This window comes from Carassius gibelio, chromosome A20, assembly GCF_023724105.1.
Source record: "Carassius gibelio isolate Cgi1373 ecotype wild population from Czech Republic chromosome A20, carGib1.2-hapl.c, whole genome shotgun sequence".
NCBI classification, from domain to species: domain Eukaryota; kingdom Metazoa; phylum Chordata; class Actinopteri; order Cypriniformes; family Cyprinidae; genus Carassius; species Carassius gibelio.
Genome location: NC_068390.1, coordinates 14,750,997 through 14,764,614, shown reverse-complemented (window position 1 = coordinate 14,764,614; position 13,618 = coordinate 14,750,997). Strand labels below are relative to the sequence as shown.

Below are 13,618 nucleotides of genomic sequence, written 5' to 3'. Positions count from 1 at the left end.
CATTTGGCTGTTCATTTTCTACTCAAAATGACCCATTCATCCTATCCACTGTTTGTTAAAGTCATTGTGTATTGTGTTCCAAGTATTGAGGTCTGTGTATTCATTTGGGTGTTAACTGTATTCAGTAGACATCCTAGCTTTGAAAGTGTAACAGCTGTCTAATGCCTTGTTTACCATAAGCTTTAATAGCATGACTTTTTTTCAGAGCTACGTTGTAAGAGTAAAGTTCAGAAACAATGACTGAGTAAAATGTACTTGAGTCTCGCAGAGTAAAATTCACACATTTAAGTAGAAATTACTTAAACTCTAACTGGCCAATTGACTTTTTCTCTGTTCATTTTACATAACTTTGTTAAGTAAATTTGACAATTCTATACTTAAATTGACTTTAAATACAGTATTTGTGCAAAAATGAAGTAAATATAACTTTTTCTGTATGTAATTATATATATTCTACATATATCCTCTCAAGGTCAGGCTATGCACAGCTGTGGGTGACTCTTGTGCCTGTCGCACATGAAGAGACTCAACTGGCAGTTAATTTTGCCTCATCACCACTGCTGTAAATTCCCAACTGGTGTTTCCCTGCATGATTTAGTTGTTCAGACCACCTGCATCTCCGGACCTATCCCACCCACTGCACAACCCCTTCTCTTTTTTCCCTGGCATAACGAGGAAAACTTTTTTCATCCCCATCCACCCTAGTGGTACTTTTCTTACCTTATGTTACTTTATTTAAAAATAAAATGTTCTCTGAGGTGTGTCACCACATCCCACTGTGTCTGCCTGCAGTCTTTCCCACTGCCACCCAGCATGTCAGTTCACTGTACTTTTGACTGTCAAAACTGTACTTTTTAACAAAAAGGACACCCGAAGGAAATCAATCCTCAGAAAGCCTGTGGAATCCATTTGCAACAAATAAATCATGCATATTCATGAGCATGGCAGTCATTTTAGCAAACATTTCATTTCTGTGTGGTTTTGCAAGGCTGATTTAAGAGGAGGACTCCTGGGTCTCTGCAGTGTTTCTGTGCTGTCTTTCATGTCACTGACAGATGGGCTTCCTCTAGACACTCTCTCATGCAAACAACAGACAGTAACAAGTATTATGCTCATGTACTCCAACACACAACCACACAAACACACAAGTCAAAGCCAGTAATGACTGAGGAAGTATGGAAAAACATTTAACGCACATACATAACACACAATAATAATATGCGATTAGTTACGCCTAGTCTGTTAGCTGTGCCACAGGGTGATGCGTTGGGACTAAATCATGGACTCATTGATAATATGACTAGTAAAAATTAGTAGTCATAAAAGCTCTATACCGTGGTATTTATGTGGTACTTTTAAAATATATCATGGTCTATGTAAAGAAACCATGGTATTAGCATGGTAACATGTCTAAAAACCATAGTTAATTCAATTAAACTTTGTTTTGCAATTCACAAATATTTTATGTTTTGCAGATTTCTGTAGTTTTTTTTTCTTCTTCTAAAAATCAAACATTGCACAATTACTTTGAAATCACCAACTTGTAAAATAGATGTTTTCTTATGAGATTAGATTGGTTTGACATTGGTATACTGACATAAAACTCCGATCTATGATGCCTAAATATGAAGATCACACTCATTTTTTGTTGTTGTAAAAATCAAAGGTTTTCGTATGAATTACACAAAATGAAATATTTATGTGAAATCATTTCAAAACCTTGTAAAACAGTTATGTTTTTATTATGAGATACATGAAGCACATAAGTGTTTACCTGACACAGGGGCACATACCACACAAATATTTATATATACCTGTAGTTTTTTTCATGCTGCCTTTAAATGAGCTCTCATTTTTTTTCTCCTTTATCATCATCAACCTCCTTAAAGCCAACCCCTCCCCACGTCATGTTCATCTCACACTATCTCATCTGTAGCTCACAAGCCTCTACAATTAAAGCTTTCTGCTCTCTCTCGGCAGCCAGAGCAGTAAAATCAGACTAGACGATCAACTCTTGAGGGCTAAGGCAAATGACAAGTATGTCTGAAACAGAACATCACTCAAGTATGAGTCCCAGAAATCAAGCAGACTGTTGTGTGGGTATGTGTGTCTCAAGATGTGTAGCATCTTATCCATTATTTTCATTCACAAGAAGCAGCAAACAGTAGTAAAATAAAGAAGGATCAAAACTTAAAGTGCTCAGATGTTTTTACATTAATTCACCCAAAAAAGAAAATTCTGTCATCATTTACTCACGCTCATGTTGTTCCAAACCTTTAGGAGTTGCTTTCTGATGCTGAACATAAAAGAAGATATTTTGAAGATTGCTGGTGATCAAAAAGTTTTTGGTTCCCGTTGACTTCCATAGTAGCAAAATAAATACTATGGAAGTCAAAGGGAACCACCAACTGTTTGATTACAGGTTTGGAACGACATGAGGATGAGTAAATGATGACAGAATTTTCATCTTTGTGTGAACTATCCCTTCAAGATCATGTGCGAATGTTTAGCCCATTGACACTGTCACAGCTCTCTCTGATCATATCTTAATGTGTGTCATAGGCAACCTTTGACCGATCCACACAACACTATCATGAATTATCTAAAGTAATTGATGCATATTGTAATTTTTGAGCACAAAATGCTTTAACAGGAAAACTGTAATTATTTATTTACTAACATTCATGTCATTGGTTTCTGTGAACAGCACTCATCCACCCCAATCCACCCTCAATACCCACGGATGAATGACCTTGATTAAGGAACTGAACCCCCAGTTGCTCCCGGGCGCTGGATATAGCTGCCCCCTGTTTTGGGTGTGTGTTCACGATGTGTTCCCTACTCACTGTGTATGGGTATGGGTTAGTATACTTGGCAAATGTCACGACTTTCACTTTTTCACTAATGCATGAGTTGAAGGAACCACTTTATGATGGTTTTCTTTAAATTAAAAAAAAGTCACTATTCGTTATAAGTGCATAAAAAATCTTGCAGCATAGCAAGACAAGGGGAAATACATGATGACAGGATTGGCATTTTTGGGTGAAGTATGCCTTTAAATTTGTGATTACATAAACAGAAAATGTCTCTGTGCTTTATGTTTTTGTGACAGAAGTGTAATGCTAATAACATAAGTTGCCATTTAAATTAAATTAAATGGTAATACATGTACATTAAAATTACCAATGATCATGATTTAAATGGATCAAAAGTGTCAGTGAAGACATTTATAATGTTACATAAGTTTTTCATTTAAATTAAATGCTGTTCTTTAAAAATGTTTAGTTCTATTCAACCAAAATGAAAACAAAAATAAAATAAAAAATGTATCACGGTTTTTATATAAATATTAAGCAACATTGTTTTCAACTCTGTAACTGGAAATGTTTTTGGGCACCAAATCAGCCATTCAAACGATTTCCTAAGGATCATGTGACACTTAAGACTGGCTCCTAAAAATCACCTGTGCCATCACAGGAATAAATGAAATTTTACAATATATTAAAATAGAAAATATTTATTTGAAAATGTAATAGTATTTCACATTATTTTTTTATTTTAAATTATATTTCTGATCCAATGTAGCCTTGGTGAAAACAAGAGACTTCATTCAATAACATTTTAAAAACCTTATACCTACACCAACATTTTCAGAAGTAACATACAATTATTGATATATTATCCTTTACTGTTCGGAACTGTTTGCAGCATCTCTTCTTTTGTCTGATTGAGGAGTTAATCATTACAAACAGCTCATCTGTTGATCTCCCACAGCTAAGCGAGCTCATTTTAAAGGGCTGTGTAGCTTCTTAACACTAAAGGCTGAGACTATAAAACAAAGATGAAGATCCTGCACAAATATTATAAGAGGTAATCGAGAAAGAGCAAACATATTTGTTAACACTTGTTACTGGCAAGTGTGTTTGATTATCGACTTAATGCAGAATTTCCACTGAGTGGTTATAATTCTTTCCAGAATGTATGAGTCTCTTAAGGGATGAGTGGGTAATTACCATGTATAGAAGCTAATTTTTTCATAATTTTCTTGGGAAATCTGTTTCATCCACCAGCCTCTCACGTGTCTGGGCAAAAGCTCATAGTGGAAGCAAACAGGATAATCCTACTGTTTAACATGGCAGTCTCTCCCTCCTATCTTCTTCTGTGGAATATACAAGATATTTTGAAGATATATTGTTCATTACTCGTTTAAATACAGAAACAATGAGTAAGTACTGGAAAATTCAAGCATCAAATTTTGTATTATTATTTTTTATTTAATCAAAATAATTAAATAATGTCACAAATAATTAAATAAAAAATTAAATAAAATTAATAAAAAAAATAATTAACAGAAATAATAAAAGTGGCCTATTGTAGGGGTCTGAATGTGGTTGCTTTATCTGAGGATACTTTTGTGGTGCTTTTGCATCTTTTTTGGAGCTTGAATGCTCCAGTCCTAATTAATTGTAAATGCATAAAGATAGAGGGACCAGCACATTCTTAAAAATGTCTCATATTATTTTATGAAAGAAAGTCATTAAAGTTTGGAACATCATGACGGCGAGTAAGTGTTAACAGAATTTAACATTTTGATTAATTAAACATTTAAACGTTCTCTCACAAATGCATAAAGGCAACCAAACAAATGAGTGAACATCCTAACACTGCGCACACACTGTTGATCTAGTGAAGTGTGCTTCACTTTCTGCTATGGTGGGAGAGATACAATAAGACGGACAGCACAATTATCCCAATCCATCTTATGCTTGAGCTCTGTTCAGGTATGTGAGTGCAGTACTATCCTGCTAAGCTCCCAGGACACAATACTGTACAAGCCTGGGGCACATTCCTCGCTGTTTGTGTGTGTGTGTTTTGTGTTCCATTGTGATTCAACCACCAACATGAGCACCCCCACCCACCCCACTTTACTCTCCTCAAATCCTCAGCCTGCTGCAGTGTGTTGACATGCAGACTAATGCAAATAGAGTAAACATGTTTGAGTGTTTACATCTCAATGAGAAAAAACAATCTCTCATCCTTTGTCAGAACAGAGAGGGGGAAAAGAAGCAGGCGAAATAATTTCCAATAGCTGTTGAGATGCTAACGGTCCTGTGAGTGAGATAAACAGCACAGAAGAATAAAGTTATCAGTGGATCTTAGCATTCACAAAGGACGTTTTGTGGGAAAAGTGATTCAGTAGCACAGTGCTTGTTCTGAAAGTGATCTTGTTCTGAAACAGCATCTGCAGCTCTATACATACATGTGCTAAGGTACAACATATGAAAAAACTGTTTGGTAATTGGAGATAAAATAATGATGACTAAAATATAGTTATCTGAAATACATAATGTATATGTATATATACATGACACATTTTAAATGCTATAGGATAATAAAAAAAAAAACAGGTTAAAATTAACCGATGTTGCTTATGTACTATCTATAATGTAGGTCTATTACTCAATAATTGATTTTATCTTTTGTGAACAGATTGGACCCCCTCAGAGAGGTCAGGCTATCAGCTATGTATATTCATCTTTTTTTTCATTTATTTATTTGTAATTTTTACTATTTTATATCATTTCATTGTATGTACTGCATGTTACTTTAAATGTCTGCCGCCTTTGAAGTTAAAATGGCTTTACATTGATTAATGCACTAGGCACTTGAGTCAGAGAGCGGTATACATCTTGATTGATCTGTTAACAGCAGACACACATGAAGTTTAGGTAATTGTGCTAATGTGAGGGAGTGCACACATCATCAGCAATTAGATGCAGACAGGTCCATAATCCAGCTAAATCAGTCCATTGGACTTTTCTGAACACTTAACCTACATACTGCTGAAGCTCTCTATCTGTACCATTTACTTCACATTCTGTATGGTATCTCTAATACCTGTCTGCTCAGTCCTCACTGATTGCCCCCCATGGGGAGGCTGTATACCTCGCTACTGACCCGGCCTCCCACCAGCTCTGTTGTGACACATCCCCTGTCACCCTGGGATCTCCTGATGTGGATTCTTCATGCCAAGTGTCTGCTACCTTTTCTTTATATGGGTTTGTTCCATCAGAATGACAAAAGAGAAAAAGTCTGCTGAGATTTCCTAGGAAGAGAATAAAAGTACAAAACAGTGAATCAGCCTTGACAGTTTTATGTCAGACTTCAGCAGCACATAAAAGGCCATGTGGTATTACATAACACACACATTTTCATATGAATAACAATAATAATAATAAAAAAGATTACAAATGGTTGAGAAGTTGAGAGCATTTAGTCTGTTTACATGCAATTCAATGGTAGAAAATATCTTGATTATGTATGCAACTATTCCAATGTTTGAGCTAAGCAAGATTTTAGGTGACAGGAAACACATTTAACAAAAGATTTCATTTTTTAAATAAATGCTGCACTTTTGAACTTTCTATTCATCAAAGAATGCAGGAAAAGTTTTCAAATATCGTATTTTACACAGAAATATCAAGCAGCACAGTCGTTTTAAACACTGAGAGTAATAAAATGTTCTTGAGCATTAAATCAGCATATCAGAATGATTTCAGATGGATCATGTGACACCGAACGCCAGAGTAATGGCTGTTGAAAATTCAGCTTTGCATTATCAGGAATAAATTACATTTGAAAATGATAATTCAAATAGAAAACAAAAATAAAAATTTCACAATATTATTTTTATGGTATTCTTGACCAAATAAATGCAGCCTTGGTGAGCATAAGAGACTTCTTTTAAAACATTAAAATATCTTACTGACCCCAAAAGCAGTGTACAAAAAATGTCAAGCTCCATGAGGGTTTAACTCAAATATAAACCTTCAGTTTTGTCTTACAAACACACACAGATACTGAAAAATGCATATTAAAAATCATAAACCCCCAGAGCAAATACACAGGGCCACACACATGCCCATCTCACCCTATGCTAACTAACAGTTAGATGAAAGACGCAATTGGACGGGTCCTCATCAACATGTTAAATAACTTAACATCGCACTCTCTCCTCACCTCTGACGAGTGCATGACTCTTCCTGTTGTGCAGCACCTGCGCCTTTTGTTATCAGACAACATACTAACAGTTAACACAGGCTTATTAGCGTTGACAGTGAGTGGAGAAGTGGTGCTAGCATTAGCATTATAGACAAGACACTACAAGTACACAGTACTACGAGAGTGGGAACTTTTCCACGGATGTGAGAGGAAGCTTGTGTAAATCTGGGAGAAAAACATTAAAATTTTAACACTAATGCAGTTTTAAAGAAACAATCATGATGTAAAAACTTCATCTAAAAGTGCAAAAACTGATTTAATTCAATGAAATTATAATCAGTATAACCAAATTGTTTTGTTTTAAACAAAATTTATAATGTAACAAAAGATTTAAATTTCACATAAATGTATCAAAGAAAAAAAGTATGGTTTCCACAAAAATAGCAATGTTCAGTACTGATAATAATAAGAAATGCTTCTTGAGCACCAAATCTTCATATTAATGATTTCTGAAGAATGATGTGACACTGAAGACTGGAGTAATGATGCTGACAATTTAGCTTTGCCACAAGAATTAATTAGATTTTTAAATATATTAGAATGTATCAGATACAAAACAAGCCTTACAACAGGGGTCTTCGACTAAAACTGCTTTTTCATCTAATATATATATATTATTTCAACTTTATTTCAATAACTCAAAAAAATGTTTTAAACTAATGAGGGTGAGTAAATGAAAGAATTTTCATATTTATACAAACTATTCCTTTAAATTAGCATTTCTCTTTTAACAATACACAAACAAACAGTCGAGGAGCTTTTGCTTGTGAGACAAAAATATTCATTAGAAGATGCAGATGAATCCATGTTCAAAAACAAGGTCAGACTTTGATCTTCTGAACCTGATTATATGAAACCCTCCAACACAGCACCACAATGACATTAAACATGAATATTATAAGATCAAACATTAGGAAGACTTCAGAGAGAAAAGCACTTACGCAATGTGTTAATTACTCTCGTGGAGTGACATGAGGATTTCACATATTCACACAAACACATGCTATATGGAAAATTGTCGTTGAGTACAGTACACTCAGAGTGGTGTTAGCATTCTGGAAGTTGCAGGGTCAATAGGTGCTCTGAGATGTCAGTAAGCATCCCCCAATAACACACACTCCCCCCAACCACTGCTGAGGGACTGAGACAAGTAAGAACATGCTGAAGACACCAAAGCACAACCACACACGCTCCAACATCTTACTGAGATGCTCAAGCAATTTAAAACATCCAGGTCTGTTTTGATTTTCATTGTGAAACATCCTTTAAAATATATATATTTTTTTGTGTTCCACAGTAAAAAAAAAGTCATACAGATTTTTAATGGGTGAGTAAATGATGAACTAGTACTGCAAAGTTTGCAGTCAAGCAAGGTAAGCTCTGATTTATAGAAATAAGCTGTTTGGCAGAATACAAAGATTGAGATGAGAAAATAAAACTGAAAGCATATAACCAGAAAAATACAAACAGAACCAGCACAATACAATAAACACTACACTGCCATGCATGTAAACTCTTCTGTGACATGAGAAATAAAATATGCAAATGGAAACTGGTTAATTTCATGTGTGCATGCAAAAGTCAAACTGAGCTGCACACTGAAAACAGACTCTGCATATTCAGTACAGACTAACATCCTGCTGAATGCTTCAGTTATTGTTGTTATTTTATTACCTCTAAAACTATAATTTAAAATTTTTTAATTGAGTGTGCATTTAATATTACATAGGCTATCACATAGGCATCTACTATCCTGAAAATCAGAAAGAGAGAGAGAGAGAGAGAGGGAGAGAGAGAGAGAGAGAGAGAGTAATTTATTTATTTATTTACGGATCCTGAGGCGACTCTATGGGGATTCTGATCAATGTTTTTTTCTCATTGCCCAGGCTAAAGAAAGAGAGAAAAAAAGGAAGAAAAAAAAGGAAAAGACTCACTTTGCAAGTGACACATTAAGCGCTTAGAGATGAGCCTAGATAACATTCTCACTACACGTTTGAAGTCACTCATTTACAACTGTCCGATATCAGCAATTACAGCACTTAAGCTCCACTCAAAATCTCCACTTTAAAACATTTCTACAGGCTAGTCGACTGGTTTAGTAAAACCACCTTAAGGGCAGGGTTTTTTGCCGTCCACCTTAAGGCACGGTCAGTTTACTCGGGAGAACCAACCTTTCTTTCTCTCTCCTTTTATTCGGTTATAAACAGCTCGCGCATACCATAGACACGTGAAGCGATGGGCGGAGCGAGACGATGTGACCGCTGTTTGCAGCAGCCAATCAGAGGCCGAGCGCTTCTGTGGCTGTATAAATAAACCCCAGCTCCCATCTATTCTCAGTAAACCAGGTTGGTGTTTAACTAGAAGAAGGGTTTGGAAATATTCTCCGACTGTTTCTTTGAAAGACAACAATCTGCGTATATGCCATTGGCTATCTTCCATTCTGACATTACTTTTACAGCGTCTGTGGATATTTTGTCATAGTCTCCAATCGTAGGCTTTGGATAGTATCTTTCTTTTGCCAAAATGCGTCTGATCCAGAACATGTCTACCATTGCGGAGTACCCGAGCGCGGAGTGCCACTCCAACCGGCTCATCAAGATCGCAGTCATCGGCGGCAGTGGAGTGGGCAAAACCGGTACGTTTGTGGACCTGTTTTACAGCGTTTCAAAGCTCATGATATTGCACCTAATAATATAATATTATAAAAACTATATATTTTTTTTGTAGATTAGTGTTTTAAGACATATGTATTCAAACCCATTTCTTGTTTATTCCTGTGCAGCGTTGGTGGTTCGTTTCCTCACTAAGCGGTTTATTGGTGACTACGAGAGAAACGTTGGTAAGTTCCCCCCCTTTTTTCCAAGACTACTGATTTTAGTAAGCATCGTTTAAAATCATTAGTGATGTTGTCACATACATTAATATATTAATTGTCGCATTACAGGCAACCTGTACAACAGAGAGGTGCAGATAGACGGAGAACAAGTGGCCATTCAAGTTCAGGACACACCTGGAGTTGAGGTAAGTTTACAGGAACACAGTCGTTCCTCATGCAACTTTTTGTCACATTTGTTACTGTTATATATGTGCTCTCGGAGCATCTTTCTCACGCTGCTTCTTCACGGGTGAGAAGTGTAGAAAGAGCGCATACCTTCGCCTTTGTTTTTTAGAGCTTCTTTTGTGTTTTTCAGGGTTTGTGTTTAACACTTGGGGTTAACTGGCCAGCGGGACGACTACGTTTGCACTCATACATGGGGGCAGCGTTTTCATTTAGGCTACTGCAACTAGGGAAAAGTTTGACTTATTTCCGTGAATCGGTTCTTTTCAACAGTTCATTTCAAAGAACAAGATTTAGCGATTATTTACGCTTTCACTTGGCATACAAGCATACAAAAATATATATTTAGTGTTATGTTTCCCTCTCTAAAAGTGCTATTGATAAGGGCGTTTATTTAAATTTCACGGGTCTCCATTTAATTCGAATCGTTAAGATAGTTTTGTGGGGCGGTTCAATAAAAAGATCCGACTCCAAAGAATGATTCGCTGCCGCTTCGTGGGATATTTGTAGCAGCGGTTGGGAGGTTTTGCTTCTTCAGCAGGGCTCAGCAAGTTTAGGGATATGAATAGGCAGTTCCGAACCGTTACAGTGGACCAGCCCATCTAAATTATCCCTCTGCTTTCAAAATTAGAGAATGGTTTTTAATTCAATTACAGACCACTTCTTTCAAGATGTCTTTAGTCAGATATTTTAGTGGCCAAGTTTGGCATGCAAGGCTCACTTCCTAAAGCAGGCAGTCGTCCAAAACCACATAATGCCTTTTCTATTCGGACTAGGGTGAAAAACTCTGTAAATCTAGCCTTTTATATCTCCTGGTTTTGTGTAACGACAGTCGCAGCTGATAGCAAATGATACTTTTCCAGCTTCTCTGTCACACTTCATCACCCACAGAGCTCACACTATACAGTGATGTGCAAGAAAATGTTCAGACTAACCAAACATGTTGCATAACTGACAAATGTCCTTATTTGTTTCTTTAGGTGAACACTAATGGATTGAGCTGCACTGACCAGGTATCTCGCTTCATTCAGTGGGCGGATGCTGTAGTTATGGTGTATTCCGTTACCGACTGCCGAAGCTTTGATCTCATTGGTCAGCTCCACCAGCTTGTTACCCGCACACATACGGATCGGTCCTTGCCAATCATCCTGGTGGCCAATAAAGCTGATCTCCTCCACATAAGGCATGTAGATGCTCAAGAAGGTCCTCTTTTGGCTTCAGCACTGGGTTGCTCCTTCTATGAGGTATCCGCCAGTGAGGACTACAGCCAGGTCCATGGTGTCTTCCACAGACTGTGCGTAGATCTGGCCAAGCAGCAGCCTCAGACCCCTGTCAATGCAGCTACATCTGGAACAGAGAAGAAAAGATCTCCCCTCATCCCTCGGCCCAAATCCCCCAACATGCAGGACCTGAAGAGGCGCCTCAAACAGGCGCTCTCTGCCAAGGTCCGGACTGTCACTTCAGTGTGAAGAGGGTTCGAATACCAGCAGAAGTGGAAGAAAGTACAGGATTAAGAGAGAGGAAACTCTAAGAAGAGGAGAAGATTTATCTGAATGTATAAGTCTCGCTCTTTGAAAACTCCTGAGATCTGTTGATGATCAGCAGACCGGTTCCAAACAGAGGACCCCGAAACTAGACCTCTGATTGCGTCTTGGCTGCTAAAAAACAAACAGGCAGAGTTTGGTGAAGTCTTACATTTTCACTTGACCGTCCTAGTGCTGGTGGACACTTGTGCTGCTGTCACTTATATCCATATGTGGACACACAGCAGGATTCTGGGAGACGTGGTCATAGCGCCTTAAAGAGGGACAGTGCAAAGACAGAATGACTGAGTGGAAGTGATGGAAACACATCAGAAACTATTATTAGCACTCTGCCTTACCTGTGAACTTTTAAAGACATGTTCTCTTGGCAACAGAAACGGTGGAGGCCACAAAACACTATTTTAAGAATTGCTTTTCTGAAAAGCATGGGAGAGATTGAGTTTTTTTTTATTCCTTCTTGTGGTCGAGGCTTTTACGGTCTGAATGCAGGCATTGTTAATGGACAAGGCACTCAAGCTAAGCGTATCAAAAGAGTGTGTGTCTGTGTATCTTTTACAGTCCCACTCTTGTGTGCAAGGCCAGAATATTTCTCCTGGTTTTGTGTAACTGTGCATTGTGCCACTTTTCTATAGTGGAGTAGAAGAGATTTTTCTTGTGTAATGCACTTTAAAAAAAGCTAAAGGGCTAAAGCTCAGAGTTATTTATTTGTGTTATTTGATTGTAATTGGAAATAAAAAGTTGTTTTTACAAAAATATATTTTGTCTGAATGTTTAAGCACACTGTCAAACCAATAATTTCATACAACTGTACACTCATTCATCCTGTTTAAAATGACCTTCAAATGGACAGCTTCATTTAGTTGAATTTTGTTTAATGGAGTTTTGAGAGATCAGTCTCACTTACAAGTGTATATTAATGTTTAAAATGTAACCACCATTTTCATATTAAAATAAATTAGTTTTATTTAGCAAGAAAAGCATTAAAATGATCCAAAGTGACAGTAAAGATACACACACACACACACACACACACATATATAGATAGATAGATAAAATGGCAAAAAGATGTTTATGACTAAAACAATTCTGTTCTTCTGAACTTTCTATACATCAAAGAAAAATATATCTTGGTTGCCACAAACATATTAAGCAACAACAGTTTTAAACATTGATAATAAGAATGTTTCTTGAGCAGCAAATTAGTATATTAGAATGATTTCTGAAGGATCATGTGACACTGAAGACTGGAGTAATGGCTGCTGAAAATTCAGCTTTGCGCACATGAATAAATTGCATTTTAAAATATATTAACAATGTGTTTAAACGAATAATTAAAAAAATATATAATTTAAAATGGATAATAAATGCATACTTGGAGAGCATAAGAGACTTTCAAAAAGTGAATTTCTTTTAGTAGTGTATATAAAACAAGCATTCGTAGTTTATGCTTTACTGTAAATTTCTAATGCTGATATTTTCCACACAGTAAAGTCAATAAATTACCAACACCCTAAATAAACATTCAAGAAGTCAAATGTATGTACAGTATGTAAGGATAAAGGTGTTTCGAGGAATATAACTGATTTCAGGTGCTGGGGTAATACTAGACAAGTGCGAAGCATTAACTAAAATCTCATAAAAGTATAAGAGATACGCATATTATGCTTTCACAGCATGTGCTTACTTAGCTATACTTTGAGGAATAGGAATGCTTTAATGAAAAAAAAGTATCTTTATAATCATTCCAGACTTTCAAATAGTTAAGGTTAGATTTATCTTTGGTGAATAGTTTTTATAGTTAGCTTTGTTATTTAAAAAACATCAGAGGTTTATAGTATGCCCCTTTATAGATGGCTTAAAACGTGTGTAAGAGAAAGTGAAGGCAGAAAAGAAAGCGCTGCTCTAAAGGTCGTCGCCACCCTTTTTGACCTCTGCCCTCTTCCCATCTGTCACT

General features: G+C 36.5%; 1 protein-coding gene across 1 annotated transcript; it reads left to right on the top strand.

The window, feature by feature from the left end:
• The first annotated feature begins 9,406 nt into the window (after positions 1-9,406).
• LOC127938227 (ras-like protein family member 11B) lies at positions 9,407-12,417 on the top strand. The gene is made up of 4 exons (XM_052534690.1): positions 9,407-9,697; positions 9,845-9,901; positions 10,007-10,083; positions 11,101-12,417. The coding sequence occupies exons 1-4, from the start codon at positions 9,586-9,588 to the stop codon at positions 11,587-11,589; spliced, it is 735 nt and encodes a 244-aa protein (XP_052390650.1). The 5' UTR covers positions 9,407-9,585; the 3' UTR covers positions 11,590-12,417.
• The last annotated feature ends 1,201 nt before the right edge of the window (positions 12,418-13,618 follow it).